Genomic DNA, 17,012 nt, shown 5'->3' with positions numbered 1-17,012 from the left:
ACCTCTGTTACGTCTTGCAGTAATAGTGTTGCTAACAATGATTTTGAGATTTCATTAACTTTGCAGGACGCTTTCATGAAGAATGTGCAGTGACATACTTTTTTGTCAGTGAAATTCGCCAGAATAAAATAAGCCAGAATTTCGGTCAGGTACGTCCACCAATCAAAATTATGTAATTAAATAAAAATCGTAGTTCGTTTCAGTGCTAGCTATTCCCACAACCTTAGATTTTTGCGATTTCATCTTTCCTTTAGCCTTACATTACGGTGACCATGGAGTGCTAGGGTGCTTTAATCCCACTAGGTAGATCTTGGCCCTTATGACTTTGTGGAGGAGTCAATGTGGCCTGCGGGCTAAAAAGTTTGGAGACCCCTGGTCTATAGGATAGTGGTAGCATGTTTTCCTTTTTTAATTATTTCCATTGTTGTATTAATTTCCTGGTTATGATTAAATATTGATAGAAAGTAAAAATATTAACAAATAAATACCACCTGAAGATACAAAAATCTATATAATGCTAAATATAACAATAGTCTGTGACTAATTGATAGTGGTATATTCCAGCTCATTTTTTTGAAATTTTTCTAGAGGATCTAGAAAATAAGCAAAAGCTATTACAATGAAAAAGCACCTGATCTTTCTAATGGAATAAAAAAAAAGTGAGGTGATACCATTTAGCAATAGCAAAATGACATCAGAGTATGCCAAAATTGGTTGCAAAATATTTTGCTGGCATGTTTACATACTAATAACTCCTTGAATACTCACAAATAACTGTTGTAGTTCACTAGCGTTGATAACAAGTAACTTCTCTGCAGAACTGCTATGGGGCACTCAATATGTTGGAGTCACAAAATAGGTGAAAAATTATAACAATAGATTTTTCTGGAACTTTGACCTCCTGTAGTATGAATATAGTGAGCATCATAACCTTGAAATTTTAGCAGTATGAGGCACACAAAAATTTCCTGCACTTAGTTGTAGAAGTTTTTACTGTGCAAAACATTTACAGCCAAAAGCTGTAAATGATGTCCTTTGAACAATTCATTCAGGCTGCAGACCTGTATTAAAAGAAGATATTTCAAATATCTCGCCTACATTACTGCAGCTTTAATTTCATCAAAACTGTTTAGGGCTCACAAGACATTTCTTAGCCCCCTACTGAAAGTCTCCTAAAACCATTAATTTTTTGTGTCAAGAGCATAAAGTTTACACAGCTTAGTTTTATTCTGTATGAAACAGCTGTGAAAATTTCATTTACACTAGACGGGTTCTGGTGGGGATGATTCCCATAATTGTTTATTTTGATGTGGAATAACCGTGTTTTAAATTATTTCACTAGTAATCGTGTATATGTTGTAGCCTCACATGTCCAGTATAATTTTTAACTTCAGACAAAATTGAATGGGGCAGTGTGGGCTTTGGTGGGGTATTGGCTCTCTCTGGATGTCTTTCCAGGAGGGACGGCCCTTCTCTGTCTCCCATAAATAGATATTACCACACTTTGTCAAAAAATTACTAATTTATTTCCGTGGTACACTTCCGCAGTAACATGGCTTTTAAGGAAAGATTTACTTGGGCCGTTTGTAAAAAATTAGTGTTCACAAAGAATGCTACCCTAGAACTAGCTTTATTATTATCATCAACCTTTTTCACAGTATACAAAGCATGCACGTGTGCTTACTATTTATTTACATATTTGGTTTTTGCAAGTTGTGTACTTTTTCTTGTTGGCATTTATTTCTGCAACTGGGAAACTCACAATGTACTCTCATTGCTCTATTGTGTTCTTCTATGTAGGAAGAGGTCCTTATAGTAAAACTGTTCCCACTTTCTAAACAACTTATTCACTTCCTGTTTTGCATTTGCATTGATGTATGTGAATACAAGGCCCTCAGTTATAAAAGGGTAGAAGTTTCATAATTTAAGTTCAGTGTCATAAACCATACATCATATAATGGATGGGTTGAGATTGTACATTCTTGGATCTGAAGCATGTTATTGGTGGGTAAAGATGCAAAAAAAGTACAAAAGTATGGTCTTTATAAAATCTGTTGTGAATTTTTTTTCATTTGATGCAAGCTGAAACTGTAGGATTGGTTAAAATATCTGCTAATATATATATATATATAGGTGCACCCAGAATTTGGATACAGAAGAGAATCGTTAAGTGAGCTGCAGTCCATCAAATTTTGGCAGTTGTAAGATCCAAATGAGAACGAACTAGTGTTTGCTATTTTAACGTTGCGAGTTTCCCATGATTGATTTGAGGAATATATGGTAGGGTAGTTGGGAGACACATTTAAAGAGCATAGTGCCAGTAATTAAAAAAAAAAAAAGCCCATAATAGGTTAAAGAAAAATATGTCTCTCATGCATAAGTAAAGAAGTCTTTTATACTGCTGCAAGTAGTGTGTTAGCACATTCTGGGATTCATGTAAAGTTCGTCTTGAATTCGATCCTTGTTGTCTGTTCTGATTTATTAAAGCATTTCTCGTGAATACTGGCATGACTTCTTCAAAGCCTTGCATATTGAGGTGAGGGTGGCTCAAATGTTAATGACTTCTCTATAGGCCACAATTTGACAGAGTAGCAGAAACAATGAACCAAGTGGTTGACTGTCTTAGAATCATAGAAGCAGTGAGAAAACAACTACGTATTTAATAGTTAATATATCAGTTGAGGGCATTGGCTTGCTGTGGTCAGCAGCCAGTGGCACAAGCTGGTCCAGACAGCAGCACTGATGGCAGCAAAGCCAGTTGACGCCACTGCTCTCAGCAGGATACTGGGCTTGTGTTGTAACTGGGTCCCCTGCAGCACACTGTCTTATGCTGCATCAGTACAGCCAACCCACCCAGGCGGCAGCAAAGAGCAGAGATGCGCCATGCTCTGAAACTCTTGGTCCCACCATAGGATGCAGTGACAGCAGTCTATGTATGCAAGTCTGCAGCACCAGAGTGTGGGCTTGCAGGTAGGTGGCAGCAACTCAGATGCAGGTGTGGCCCTGTACCTCTGACAAGGGAACCTCACCATCGCACCCCCCTCAGATTAAGTTATAATTTGGCACAGTGGATAGGCCTTGAAAAACTGAACACAGATCAATCGAGAAAACAGGAAGAAGTTGTGTGCAACTATGAAAAAATAAGCAAAATATACAAACTGAGTAGTCCATGGGCAACATAGGCTACATCAAGGATAATGTGAGCACAGGAGCGCAGTGGTCCCGTGGTTAGCGTGAGCACCTGCAAAAAGTTTACTTACTTTATTTTTGAATGATTAATGGAAAATCTCATATAAGGTGTGAAACAAATACTAACAAAGAGATAGAGGGGCTGGCCAGTACTTACCTCAGCTCAGTACAGCCGATAGATACACATAAAACAGAACTGAAAATTTACATTCCTAGCTTTCGGAACTTTTTTCCTTCATCAGGGAGGAGAGAGGGGGAAAAAAGGGAAGAAGGGAAAGTGGATTCAGTTACTCACAACCCAGGTTATGAAGCAACAGGGAAAGGTAAACAGGGAGGGTGCAAGGATGGAGGCATGGTTGTCAGAGGGAAGCCAAAGATATTCTACTGTAAGTACTGTGCCAGCTTCAAACCAAAGAGGATGCATACAGAAGTAAAGAGGTATATAGTATAAAGATAAACACAACTATGTAGGATGAAAAGATGTGTGAATGGCTAAAGAGGAAAGGGAAAGAGGAGAAGACTGAAGAGTGAATGGGAGTGAGGTGGTTTAACGTAGGTTCAGTCCAGGGGGATGGCGGGATGAAAGGATGTGTTGGAGTGCAAGTTCCCATCTCCGCAGTTCAGAGGGACTGGTGTTGGGTGGGAGAAGCCAAATGGCACATACGGTGTAGCAGGTTCCTAGGTCCCTAGAATTATGCTGGAGGGCATGCTCCGCTACTGGGTATTGGGCATCTCCTAGGCGGACAGTTCGTCTGTGTCCGTTCATGCGCTCAGCCAGTTTGGTTGTTGTCATGCCGATGTAAAAGGCTGTGCAGTGCAGGCATGTCAGTTGATAAATGACATGTGTGGTTTCACACGTAGCCCTGCCTTGAATTGTGTATGTTTTACCAGTAGCGGGGCTGGAGTAGGTGGTTGTGGGGGGATGCATGGGGCAGGTTTTGCAGCGGGGTCGGTTACAGGGGTAGGAACCGCTGGGTAGAGAAGGTAGTCTGGGAATATTGTAGGGTTTAACAAGGATGTTACGGAGGTTAGGGGGGCGACGAAAGGCAACTCTGGGTGGTGTGGGGAGAATTTTGTCAAGGGATGATCTCATTTCAGGGGTTGACTTGAGAAAGTCATATCCCTGGCGGAGTAATTTGTTGATGTTTTCGAGGCCAGGATAATATTGGGTGACAAGGGGGATGCTTCTGTGTGGTCTGGGGGTAGGAACATTGTTGTTGGACGGGGAGGAATGTATTGCTCGGGATATCTGTTTGTGGACAAGGTCTGCAGGATAGTTGCGGGAGAGGAAAGCACTGGTCAGGTTATTGGTGTAGTTGTTGAGGGATTCGTCACTGGAGCAGATACGTTTGCCACGAATACCTAGGCTGTAGGGAAGGGAGCGTTTGATGTGGAAAGGATGCCAGCTATCAAAGTGAAGGTACTGTTGTTTGTTTGTGGGTTTGATATGGACAGAGGTGTGGATGTGAGCTTCAACAAGATGAAGGTCAACATCCAGGAAGGTGGCTTGGGTTTTGGAGAAGGACCAGGTGAAATTCAGATTCGAAAAGGAGTTGAGGTTATGGAGGAAATTAAGGAGTGTTTCTTCACCATGAGCCCAGACCACAAAGATGTCATCTATAAACCTATACCAGGCCAGGGGAAGCAGCTGTTGGGTCTTCAGGAAAGCCTCCTCCATGCGGCCCATGAAGAGGTTGGCATAGGAGGGAGCCATCCTGGTTCCCATGGCCATTCCCCTGATTTGTTTGTAGGTCTGGCCTTCAAAAGTGAAGTAATTATGGGTGAGGATGAAGTTGGTAAGTGTGATAAGGAACGAGGTTTTTGGAAGATCTTCGGGTGGGCGTTGGGAGAGGTAGTGCTCAAGGGCAGAGAGACCATGGGTATGTGGGATGTTTGTGTAAAGGGATGTAGCATCTATGGTGACAAGAAAGGTTTCAGGTGGGAGAGGAGTGGGAATGGATTTGAGGCGTTCTAGGAAGTGGTTTGTGTCTTTGATGTAGGATGGGAGTCTGCGGGTGATAGGTTGTAGGTGCTGATCTACCAGAGCTGAGATACGTTCGGTTGGGGATTTGAAGCCTGCTACAATGGGACGGCCAGGATGGTTCTCTTTGTGGATTTTGGGTAATAGGTAGAAGGTAGGGGTACGTGGCTCAGGTGGAGTGAGTAAGTCTATGGAAGCCGTTGTGAGGCCTTGTGAGGGACCTTGGAATTTTTAGGATTTTTTGCAGCTCAGTCTGGATGGAGGGAATGGGATCCTGGGTGACAGCTTTGTAGGTTGAGTTGTCAGAGAGTTGACGCAGTCCTTCTGCCACATACTCCACACGGTCAAGTACGACAGTTGTGGAGCCTTTATCCGCCGGGAGGATGACAATAGAGCGGTCTATTTTCAGCTCCTTAATGGCACGGGATTCAGCTGGGGTGATGTTGGGGGTTGTCGGGATGTTCTTCAAGAAGGACTGGGAGGCAACACTGGATGTGAGGAAATCCTGAAATGTCTGCAAGGGATGGTTTTGGGGGAGGGAGGAGGATCCCTTTAGAGAAGGCAGTCGGAACTGTTCTAGACAGGGTTCAACACTGGGTCTAGTACTTGGAGGCTGTGTTTGGGTAGTGAAGTGATATTTCCAGTTGAGGATCCGGGTGAATGAGAGGAGATCTTTAACCAGGGCAGTGTGGTTGAATTTAGGTGTGGGGCTAAAGGTTAAGCCTTTTGATAGAACAGATGTCTCTGGAGGAGAGAGGGATCTGGATGAGAGGTTTAGGACTGAATTGGGACTGGTGATATGTGGCATTTGACTGTGGTTATAGTTGAGATTTGGTCTGTGTGGGGTATGTGCTGGTATGGGGAGATTGAGTAGGGTGGCTAGGCTAGGTTTGTTGGCTATGAGGGGGGTTTGTTGAAGGTTCTGTTGTGGTTGGTGTTTGTGAGGGATAGGGAGAGGGACCCCACTTCTTAGGTGTTGCACTAGCACTGTGGATAGTTTTTTCAGGTGGTGTGTGGCATGGAACTCAAGTTTGCAGCTGGCTTCTAGGATGATGTTCCTCAGTGTGTTCTCCAAGCAAGGGTTTGAGAGGTGGAGGACTTTGAAGAGAGATAGGAGCTGTTGGGAGTGGTGGTTACATGAAGTGGTGTAGAGATTCAGGACAAGTTGGGTAAGGGCTAAGGATTGAAGGTTCTGGAAGTCCAGGAGAGACTTGTGGAAGGAGGAATTTCACCCGGAGATGGGAACTTTTAAGGTAAGCCCTTTAGGGGTAATTCCAAAGGTTAAACAGGACTGGAGGAAAAGTATGTGGGAGTGCAGTTTGGCTACGGTGAATGCATGTTTCCGGAATGAATGTAAATAATGTGGTATAGGATTAGGGTACATAGTGGGTAACTGGTGGGTAGGGAAATTAAATAACTAAAGTTGAAATAGCAATCATAAGAAGGAGTAAAACACGGAGGGAAGGACGAGAAGGAAAGAAATTGTGTTGGTAATGTTCAATACCAAAGGAAGACCACTAAATAAGAAAAATACGGAAAAAGTTGACCAGACCAAGCAAGTATGTCCAGATTAGGGGAAAAAGAACACACGTAGCTCAAAAACTGAGATAGCGAGTGGCGAAAAAAGATCGCGCGTGCCGCAAAAGCGATCTTTTTTCGCCACTCGCTATCTCAGTTTTTGAGCTACGTGTGTTCTTTTTCCCCTAATCTGGACATACTTGCTTGGTCTGGTCAACTTTTTCCGTATTTTTCTTATTTAGTGGTCTTCCTTTGGTATTGAACATTACCAACACAATTTCTTTCCTTCTCGTCCTTCCCTCCGTGTTTTACTCCTTCTTATGATTGCTATTTCAACTTTAGTTATTTAATTTCCCTACCCACCAGTTACCCACTATGTACCCTAATCCTATACCACATTATTTACATTCATTCCGGAAACATGCATTCACCGTAGCCAAACTGCAATCCCACATACTTTTCCTCCAGTCCTGTTTAACCTTTGGAATTGCCCCTAAAGGGCTTACCTTAAAAGTTCCCATCTCCGGGTGCAATTCCTCCTTCCACAAGTCTCTCCTGGACTTCCAGAACCTTCAATCCTTAGCCCTTACCCAACTTGTCCTGAATCTCTACACCACTTCATGTAACCACCACTCCCAACAGCTCCTATCTCTCTTCAAAGTCCTCCACCTCTCAAACCCTTGCTTGGAGAACACACTGAGGAACATCATCCTAGAAGCCAGCTGCAAACTTGAGTTCCATGCCACACACCACCTGAAAAAACTATCCACAGTGCTAGTGCAACACCTAAGAAGTGGGGTCCCTCTCCCTATCCCTCACAAACACCAACCACAACAGAACCTTCAACAAACCCCCCTCATAGCCAACAAACCTAGCCTAGCCACCCTACTCAATCTCCCCATACCAGCACATACCCCACACAGACCAAATCTCAACTATAACCACAGTCAAATGCCACATATCACCAGTCCCAATTCAGTCCTAAACCTCTCATCCAGATCCCTCTCTCCTCCAGAGACATCTGTTCTATCAAAAGGCTTAACCTTTAGCCCCACACCTAAATTCAACCACACTGCCCTGGTTAAAGATCTCCTCTCATTCACCCGGATCCTCAACTGGAAATATCACTTCACTACCCAAACACAGCCTCCAAGTACTAGACCCAGTGTTGAACCCTGTCTAGAACAGTTCCGACTGCCTTCTCAAAGGGATCCTCCTCCCCTCCCCCAAAACCATCCCTTGCAGACATTTCAGGAATTCCTCACATCCAGTGTTGCCTCCCAGTCCTTCTTGAAGAACATCCCGACAACCCCCAACATCACCCCAGCTGAATCCCGTGCCATTAAGGAGCTGAAAATAGACCGCTCTATTGTCATCCTCCCGGCGGATAAAGGCTCCACAACTGTCGTACTTGACCGTGTGGAGTATGTGGCAGAAGGACTGCGTCAACTCTCTGACAACTCAACCTACAAAGCTGTCACCCAGGATCCCATTCCCTCCATCCAGACTGAGCTGCAAAAAATCCTAAAAATTCCAAGGTCCCTCACAAGGCCTCACAACGGCTTCCATAGACTTACTCACTCCACCTGAGCCACGTACCCCTACCTTCTACCTATTACCCAAAATCCACAAAGAGAACCATCCTGGCCGTCCCATTGTAGCAGGCTTCAAATCCCCAACCGAACGTATCTCAGCTCTGGTAGATCAGCACCTACAACCTATCACCCGCAGACTCCCATCCTACATCAAAGACACAAACCACTTCCTAGAACGCCTCAAATCCATTCCCACTCCTCTCCCACCTGAAACCTTTCTTGTCACCATAGATGCTACATCCCTTTACACAAACATCCCACATACCCATGGTCTCTCTGCCCTTGAGCACTACCTCTCCCAACGCCCACCCGAAGATCTTCCAAAAACCTCGTTCCTTATCACACTTACCAACTTCATCCTCACCCATAATTACTTCACTTTTGAAGGCCAGACCTACAAACAAATCAGGGGAACGGCCATGGGAACCAGGATGGCTCCCTCCTATGCCAACCTCTTCATGGGCCGCATGGAGGAGGCTTTCCTGAAGACCCAACAGCTGCTTCCCCTGGCCTGGTATAGGTTTATAGATGACATCTTTGTGGTCTGGACTCATGGTGAAGAAACACTCCTTAATTTCCTCCATAACCTCAACTCCTTTTCGAATCTGAATTTCACCTGGTCCTTCTCCAAAACCCAAGCCACCTTCCTGGATGTTGATCTTCATCTTGTTGAAGCTCACATCCACACCTCTGTCCATATCAAACCCACAAACAAACAACAGTACCTTCACTTTGATAGCTGGCATCCTTTCCACATCAAACGCTCCCTTCCCTACAGCCTAGGTATTCGTGGCAAACGTATCTGCTCCAGTGACGAATCCCTCAACAACTACACCAATAACCTGACCAGTGCTTTCCTCTCCCGCAACTATCCTGCAGACCTTGTCCACAAACAGATATCCCGAGCAATACATTCCTCCCCGTCCAACAACAATGTTCCTACCCCCAGACCACACAGAAGCATCCCCCTTGTCACCCAATATTATCCTGGCCTCGAAAACATCAACAAATTACTCCGCCAGGGATATGACTTTCTCAAGTCAACCCCTGAAATGAGATCATCCCTTGACAAAATTCTCCCCACACCACCCAGAGTTGCCTTTCGTCGCCCCCCTAACCTCCGTAACATCCTTGTTAAACCCTACAATATTCCCAGACTACCTTCTCTACCCAGCGGTTCCTACCCCTGTAACCGACCCCGCTGCAAAACCTGCCCCATGCATCCCCCCACAACCACCTACCCCAGCCCCGCTACTGGTAAAACATACACAATTCAAGGCAGGGCTACGTGTGAAACCACACATGTCATTTATCAACTGACATGCCTGCACTGCACAGCCTTTTACATCGGCATGACAACAACCAAACTGGCTGAGCGCATGAACGGACACAGACGAACTGTCCGCCTAGGAGATGCCCAATACCCAGTAGCGGAGCATGCCCTCCAGCATAATTCTAGGGACCTAGGAACCTGCTACACCGTATGTGCCATTTGGCTTCTCCCACCCAACACCAGTCCCTCTGAACTGCGGAGATGGGAACTTGCACTCCAACACATCCTTTCATCCCGCCATCCCCCTGGACTGAACCTACGTTAAACCACCTCACTCCCATTCACTCTTCAGTCTTCTCCTCTTTCCCTTTCCTCTTTAGCCATTCACACATCTTTTCATCCTACATAGTTGTGTTTATCTTTATACTATATACCTCTTTACTTCTGTATGCATCCTCTTTGGTTTGAAGCTGGCACAGTACTTACAGTAGAATATCTTTGGCTTCCCTCTGACAACCATGCCTCCATCCTTGCACCCTCCCTGTTTACCTTTCCCTGTTGCTTCATAACCTGGGTTGTGAGTAACTGAATCCACTTTCCCTTCTTCCCTTTTTTCCCCCTCTCTCCTCCCTGATGAAGGAAAAAAGTTCCGAAAGCTAGGAATGTAAATTTTCAGTTCTGTTTTATGTGTATCTATCGGCTGTACTGAGCTGAGGTAAGTACTGGCCAGCCCCCCTATCTCTTTGTTAGTATTTGTTTTACTTTATTTTTGCAAAGTTATGATCTGTCCGTTCGTTTATTGACGTCTCTGTTCACTGTAATAAGTTTAGTGCGATTAGTAGACGAAAGGACGTGCCTCTCCAATGGGAACCGAAAACAATTGATCCAGGAAAACACGTCTGATATATTCTATACGACACTTGTGACGGCATGTGCGTCACATGACAGGAATATGTTGTCGACCCACCTAACTTGCACACTTGGCGAATAGGTAAAAAGATTCTTCTACCTTGCCCGATTTAGGTTTTCTTGTGGATGTGATAATCACTCCCAAAAAAGTGATGGAAACATAAGAGTGTGTCACATAAACTGCAACAAATGAATGCAACAGTTTCACAGTCGCACAGTTTTCTCTGTGCTCTGTCAAAACATATGTTTTTAACGTTTTCAAATTTGTCCGTGTGTAGACCGTCAAATCCTGCGTATGTCCAAGCAAATCTGAATGTGTCCTGGAATTTTAGAGAGCGAAGTTGATTATGTGTTAGTGCCTGAACTCTGATAATTGTCTGAAAATAAAAAATTAAACTTTTCGCTCGAGGGAAGACTTAAACCAAGGACCTCTCGTTCCGCAGCTGCTCACACTAACCATGGGACCACGGCGCTCCTGAGCTCACATTGTCCTAAATGTTGCCTATCTTGCACATGGACTACTCATTTTGTATATTTTGCTTATTTTTTTCATAGTCCCACACAACTTCTTCCTGTTTTCTCGATTGATCTGTGTTCAGTTTTTCAAGGCCTATCCACTGTGCCAAATTATAACTAAATCTGAGGGGGGTGTGATGGGGAGGTTCCCTTGTGAGTGAGATGTATAGCAAACTCAAGTGGCAGACTCTGCAAGAGAGGCACTCTGCATCGCGTTGTAGCTTGCTGTCCAGGTTTCGAGAGGATGCGTTTCTGGATGAGGTATCGAATATATTGCTTCCTCTTACTTATACCTCCCGAGGAGATCATGAATGTAAAATTAGAGAGATTCGAGCGCGCACGGAGGCTTTCCGGCAGTTGTTCTTCCCGCGAACCATACGCGACTGGAACAGGGAAGGGAGGTAATGACAGTGGCATGTAAAGTGCCCTCCACCACACACTGTTAGGTGGCTTGCGAAGTATAAATGTAGGTAGATGTAGATGTAGAATCTAAAGGCAGGTGAAGTCAGCCAGCAGATGGCCTCCAGCCAGAAGGCACCAGTTCAGCTCCCAGCAGCATCAGGATTTGGTGCAGCCCAAAGATCCACAAGCAGCAGAAGCGGAGTCTGTTACCAGAAGGATGACCGACCCACATCATGTCTACAACTGCCACAGAGTAGCTGTCAGATGGTTGTGGATGATGACAGAAACTGCATTGCTGGAATGAGTGATTTTTATGGTTTCACAACCCATCCCTGTTGTGACAAGGCACCATTTCTGATTACGTAGGCCCGAGAAGCAGCACAGAGCCAATGTCAACTGTGACATAATCCTTGTCACCCTTGTGGCTACCTGGCCCTCGTGCTATGCTGTGCAAACAGTGTTCCAGTCCCAGCAACAGCAGTGGGGGTTGGTCATGTGTTAATCATTCTCGCTTTAGTGCCAGGCTGGAGCTTCGTTAAGCCATTTTGTCCACTATACAGCCTCTTATGTCAGAATGCAAGGACAGTTTTCTTTTTGCTGGCCTATGGGTTACAGATGCCGATTTGAAAGGCAGTGGCACAACTCCTTATTCAGGTGTTAACACAAACAAAAGAAGTAATTGTTTATTCTCATCAGCAATTAGCTGTTCAAATAATGCGTTAACTTTTTGGAGAATAGGATATAATTGTGTCTCATTTCATCCATTGTTCATGCACAAGAAGTTAGGGACAGTCAGTCAATGTTAATTTTCTGAGTGCAGTTGGGAATTATACTGAATCAATTCCGGTAAATATCGAGACATAATAATCTATAACTGTGGGAGAACCCAATAGCTACATTTTATTTATTTTCTAATCCAACTCTGTGTATATATTTACAGCTGAATAAGACTCCTCAGTTATTTATAACATATGAATTCTACTCCATGTTTTCACAATGATTGCTGTTTTCACTGGGTAATTATTGTTGTGCTTTGAAGTTGGAAATTACTCACTCACTGTCAGACCATGAATCCTTCAATTCTTTCTTTTAGGCATGTGTTCAATAGCAAGTAGACTGCTGAAAGTCACTTGTAGAAGCTGTTGCTGTAAGTTCTTTGACATGGGAACATCACCAGCAAATTGACTTTTGTAAATTTTGTCAACCTTGAGAAGTATCTTTCGTAGGTGAGAGGAAACAGTTTCTTGCATCTTGCTACAATTACTTGCTGAAATTGCCAATTGCTGGAAGTTCTTCTCACACTAAAACTTCCAAAAATTTGTGCGTTCAATACCAGTACGAACATCTCAATATCAAAAAGTGAGAAATATATGTGGAGGAAGTAGTGGCCACTTTGGGCATCAATCTGAGAGGGGCACCCAACTGCAAGATTTGTATATAGTGCATATCACAATTAGTAGTGAAAATTGACAGGGTGCGAGGGAAAGAAGGGAAGGCGAATGACAAATGACAAGTTGCTTGTGTGGGGAAAATGTTCATGAGCCAGCCCTGCTAACATGAGCGCACATGTGCTGATGTCTCCCCCCCCCCCTCCTCCCCCCCCCCCCCCCCACACACACACACACACATAATAATATGAATGTTTGATTGTAAATAGGGGAGTTGCTGTATAGATGGCACCTGAACTTGTTATAGCCGATCTCACAGGTGTAATTCAGATTTATAGTTCATTAAGTATTGGTGTTAATTTCGTTCTTTGAATATTTTGATTTTTGTGCAAGTTACGATTTGTTGTAGTTGGTAATTTATGACTGGATATGTTTTCATAGCATAATCTTACTGACACGCATCCCAGAGAGTGTAATTTCTTCCAGTGTTTTGGCTCATAACCTTACAGCCATCTTCTGAGTTGAGTCACTGACAGAATTTAAACCACTTGACACAGAGCTGTGGAGCGAAGGTGCACACATACATTTATTCCACAGCATTGTGTCAAGGGTTTTAAATTGTCAGTGACTCACCTCGAAGATGGCTGTAAGGTTATCAGCTGAAATATTGTAGGAAGAAATAACTATCCTGGCTGCATGCCTGAAAGATGATGGACTATTCTATTCACTACAGAAATTTCAGTATCCTGTTTCAAGATATGTTGAAGATAACGTTCATTTCATTTCAGTGGTCGACCATGTCCTGCATTCAAAATCATCATTTTAGATGAGGCAGATTCAATGACAAGTGCAGCACAAGCAGCACTTCGCCGAACAATGGAGAAAGAAACTAGATCAACACGGTTTTGTCTTATCTGCAATTATGTTAGCCGTATTATTGAGCCACTTACGTCAAGATGCACAAAATTTAGATTTAAGCCACTAGGTAAGGAGTGCATATTGCATTTGGTTGCTTTTTAAAATGCGTAAAATTGTTAATAGCTTCTACATTACAAATATTTCTGTATTAAATTAAATTATAGGTGGCTGTGCCATTTTATTGCTTGCAACAATGCACAGTGTGTCTGGACAAGAAATATGCAGTTTTGTGGTATATGTATAATTATTTTATTATTAGAGTAATAGTATGTTCATAATAAACATTCCACAACAGAAAGTAAATTAAAACTCAGGACAGTGAATCACTCATCTGCCTTGCACACAAATATCAGCAACTGCACTAGCTTTCAAGCATTCCATTCTTCCAGTATCAGTTCAAAAACATGCACTGATTGTTTCAATGGTTGCCTGGGCAGATGGATGATATGGGACTGGAAAAGATGATGGCAGCAGAGATGGGTTTAAAACAAAAACAAGGCATTGTTGTTTCTGCAGTATGCACACACAGTTTGTGGTAGTTACTTTTCTGCTGTTTATTGTCATGACTCATTCCTCAGTCTTCTCCTGCCGTCTGTGTTACCACGGGAGAGTGTGTAAGAGAGAAAGTGGATCAAAAATGGGAAATGTAGTTATTAAGAACTCATTAAGATGGCTGTATTCACAAAGAGTGGCTTGTTATGGAAATGGTTAGAATTTTTAGGTGTTACAACACTAATTATAGTTTCCAATAACTAAGAAAGGCAAAGATAAGGAAATTACCCCAAGAACAAAGATAGTTTGGAATTGTTGGTTTCAAAAATGCTGGTAATCAGATTATGGTTTTTACACTTGCCAACAACCACAGGATTGAGAATTTAAAATATTCATTTACATGTTGTGATTGGACTTTAGTATTCTTGTCCTGTGTTTCAACAGCACTATTATATTATTTCCCAGTGTAATTAATGCATGTGAATGAATTATTGTGTTGCAGATCGGTCAATGATTCTGGAACGGTTACAATATATTTGCACAGAAGAGAAAGTGACATACAACAATGATGCTTTGGAATGTCTCGTGGATATGTCAGGTGGTGACATGCGCCGTGCAATTACATGCCTGCAATCATGTGTTAGATTAAGTGGGAAGGAAAGAACAGTCCACAAGAGTGATGTCCTAGAAGTCACAGGGGTATGGAAAATTTTAGTGATAAAAAGGTTGGCAGAGGAATAATAGGGCAATAATGTTCAGTATTTTTGAGCAATTTTGAGAAGGTTAGCAGAAGACAGCAATTATGTTAGACAAGAGAACATGGAAAAAGTGTTATGTAAGTGCTCTGATGAGCTGGAAGAAAGTGCTAGATGCCTTGCTGTTGATAAAGAAATTTCCCAAACATACAAAATATCAGCCATTAAGCAGTCCAGCAAAGTTTTTTAATAATTAGAGCATTCTGGGCTCTTCAAAGGGTGGACAATGACAGACTGGCATATTTCACAGGTTTTCACATGTTTCTACAGGATCAGCCAGGAGCAAATAAATTAACTCTTCTAAATTGATTGATTTTACTTCATGTTTTGTGAAGTTACTAATGTTTATAGGTCATAATAACCTATTTCTTTAGGGCTTGGAAAAATGATGGATGTTGTTGTTGTTGTGGTCTTCAGTCCTGAGACTGGTTTGATGCAGCTCTCCATGCTACTCTATCCTGTGCAAGCTTCTTCATCTCCCAGTACCTACTGCAACCTACATCCTTCTGAATCTGCTTAGTGTATTCATCTCTTGGTCTCCTTCTACGATTTTTACCCTCCACGCTGCCCTCCAATGCTAAATTTGTGATCCCTTGATGCCTCAAAACGTGTCCTACGAACCGATCCCTTCTTCTAGTCAAGTTGTGCCACAAACTTCTCTTCTCCCCATTCTTATTCAATACCTCCTCATTAGTTACGTGATCTACCCACCTTATCTTCAGCATTCTTCTGTAGCACCACATTTCGAAAGCTTCTATTCTCTTCTTGTCCAAATTAGTTATCGTCCATGTTTCACTTCCATACATGGCTACACTCCATACAAATACTTTCAGAAACGACTTCCTGACACTTAAATCTATACTCGATGTTAACAAATTTCTCTTCTTGAGAAACGCTTTCCTTGCCATTGCCAGTCTACATTTTATGTCCTCTCTACTTCGACCATCATCGGTTATTTTACTCCCTAAATTGCAAAACTCCTTTACTACTTTAAGTGTCTCATTTCCTAATCTAATTCCCTCAGCATCACCCGACTTAATTTGACTACATTCCATTATCCTTGTTTTGCTTTTGTTGATGTTCATCTTATATCCTCCTTTCAAGACACTGTCCATTCCGTTCAACTGCTCTCCCAGGTCCTTTGGTGTCTCTGACAGAATTACAATGTCATCGGCGAACCTCAAAGTTTTTACTTCTTCTCCATGAATTTTAATACCTACTCCAAAATTTTCTTTTGTTTCCTTTACTGCTTGCTCAATATACAGATTGAATAACATCGGGGAGAGGCTACAACCCTGTCTCACTCCTTTCCCAACCACTGCTTCCCTTTCATGCCCCTCGACTCATAACTGCCACCCGGTTTCTGTACAAATTGTAAACAGCCTTTCGCTCCCTGTATTTTACCCCTGCCACCTTCAGAATTTGAAAGAGAGTATTTCAGTTAACATTGTCAAAAGCTTTCTCTAAGTTTACAAATGCTAGAAACGTAGGTTTGCCTTTTCTTAATCTTTCTTCTAACATAAGTCGTAAGGTTAGTATTGCCTCACGTGTTCCAACATTTCTACGGAATCCAAACTGATCTTCCCCGAGGTCCGCTTCTACCAGTTTTTCCATTTGTCTGTAAAGAATTCGCGTTAGTATTTTGCAGTTCTTTGCTTAGAACTGGGTTGCCATCTGAGTTCTTGATATTCATACAAGTGGTTCTCTTCTCTCCAAAGGTCACTTTAATTTTCCTGTAGGCAGTATCTATCTTACCCCTAGTGAGATAAGCCTCTAAATCCTTACATTTGTCCTCTAGCCATCCCTGCTTAGCCATTTTGCACTTCCTGTCGATCTCATTTTTGAGACGTTTGTATTCCTTTTTGCCTGCTTCATTTACTGCGTTTTTATATTTTCTCCTTTCATCAATTAAATTTAATATTTCTTCTGTTACCCAAGGATTTCTACTAGCCCTCGTCTTTTTACCTACTTGATCGTCTGCTGCCTTCACTACTTCATCCCTCAGAGCTACCCACTCTTCTTCTACTGTATTTCTTTCCCCCATTCCTGTCAATTGTTCCCTTATGCTCTCCCTGA

The 17,012-nt window shown here is 42.8% G+C and overlaps 1 protein-coding gene across 1 annotated transcript in view; it reads left to right on the top strand.

The window, feature by feature from the left end:
* Nucleotides 1-17,012, top strand: part of LOC124595030 (replication factor C subunit 4) — a 66,356-nt gene that overhangs the window by 27,601 nt on the left and 21,743 nt on the right. The window contains exons 4-5 of the mRNA XM_047133591.1: nt 13,560-13,756; nt 14,684-14,880. Coding sequence (XP_046989547.1) covers nt 13,560-13,756; nt 14,684-14,880 — 394 coding nt within the window. The remainder of the gene's footprint in view (nt 1-13,559; nt 13,757-14,683; nt 14,881-17,012) is intronic.

The sequence above is a fragment of the Schistocerca americana genome, chromosome 2 (genome assembly GCF_021461395.2).
Source record: "Schistocerca americana isolate TAMUIC-IGC-003095 chromosome 2, iqSchAmer2.1, whole genome shotgun sequence".
NCBI classification, from domain to species: Eukaryota; Metazoa; Arthropoda; class Insecta; order Orthoptera; family Acrididae; genus Schistocerca; species Schistocerca americana.
The sequence above is the reverse complement of the archived record's forward strand: the minus strand, read 5'-3'. Positions and strand labels throughout refer to the sequence as shown.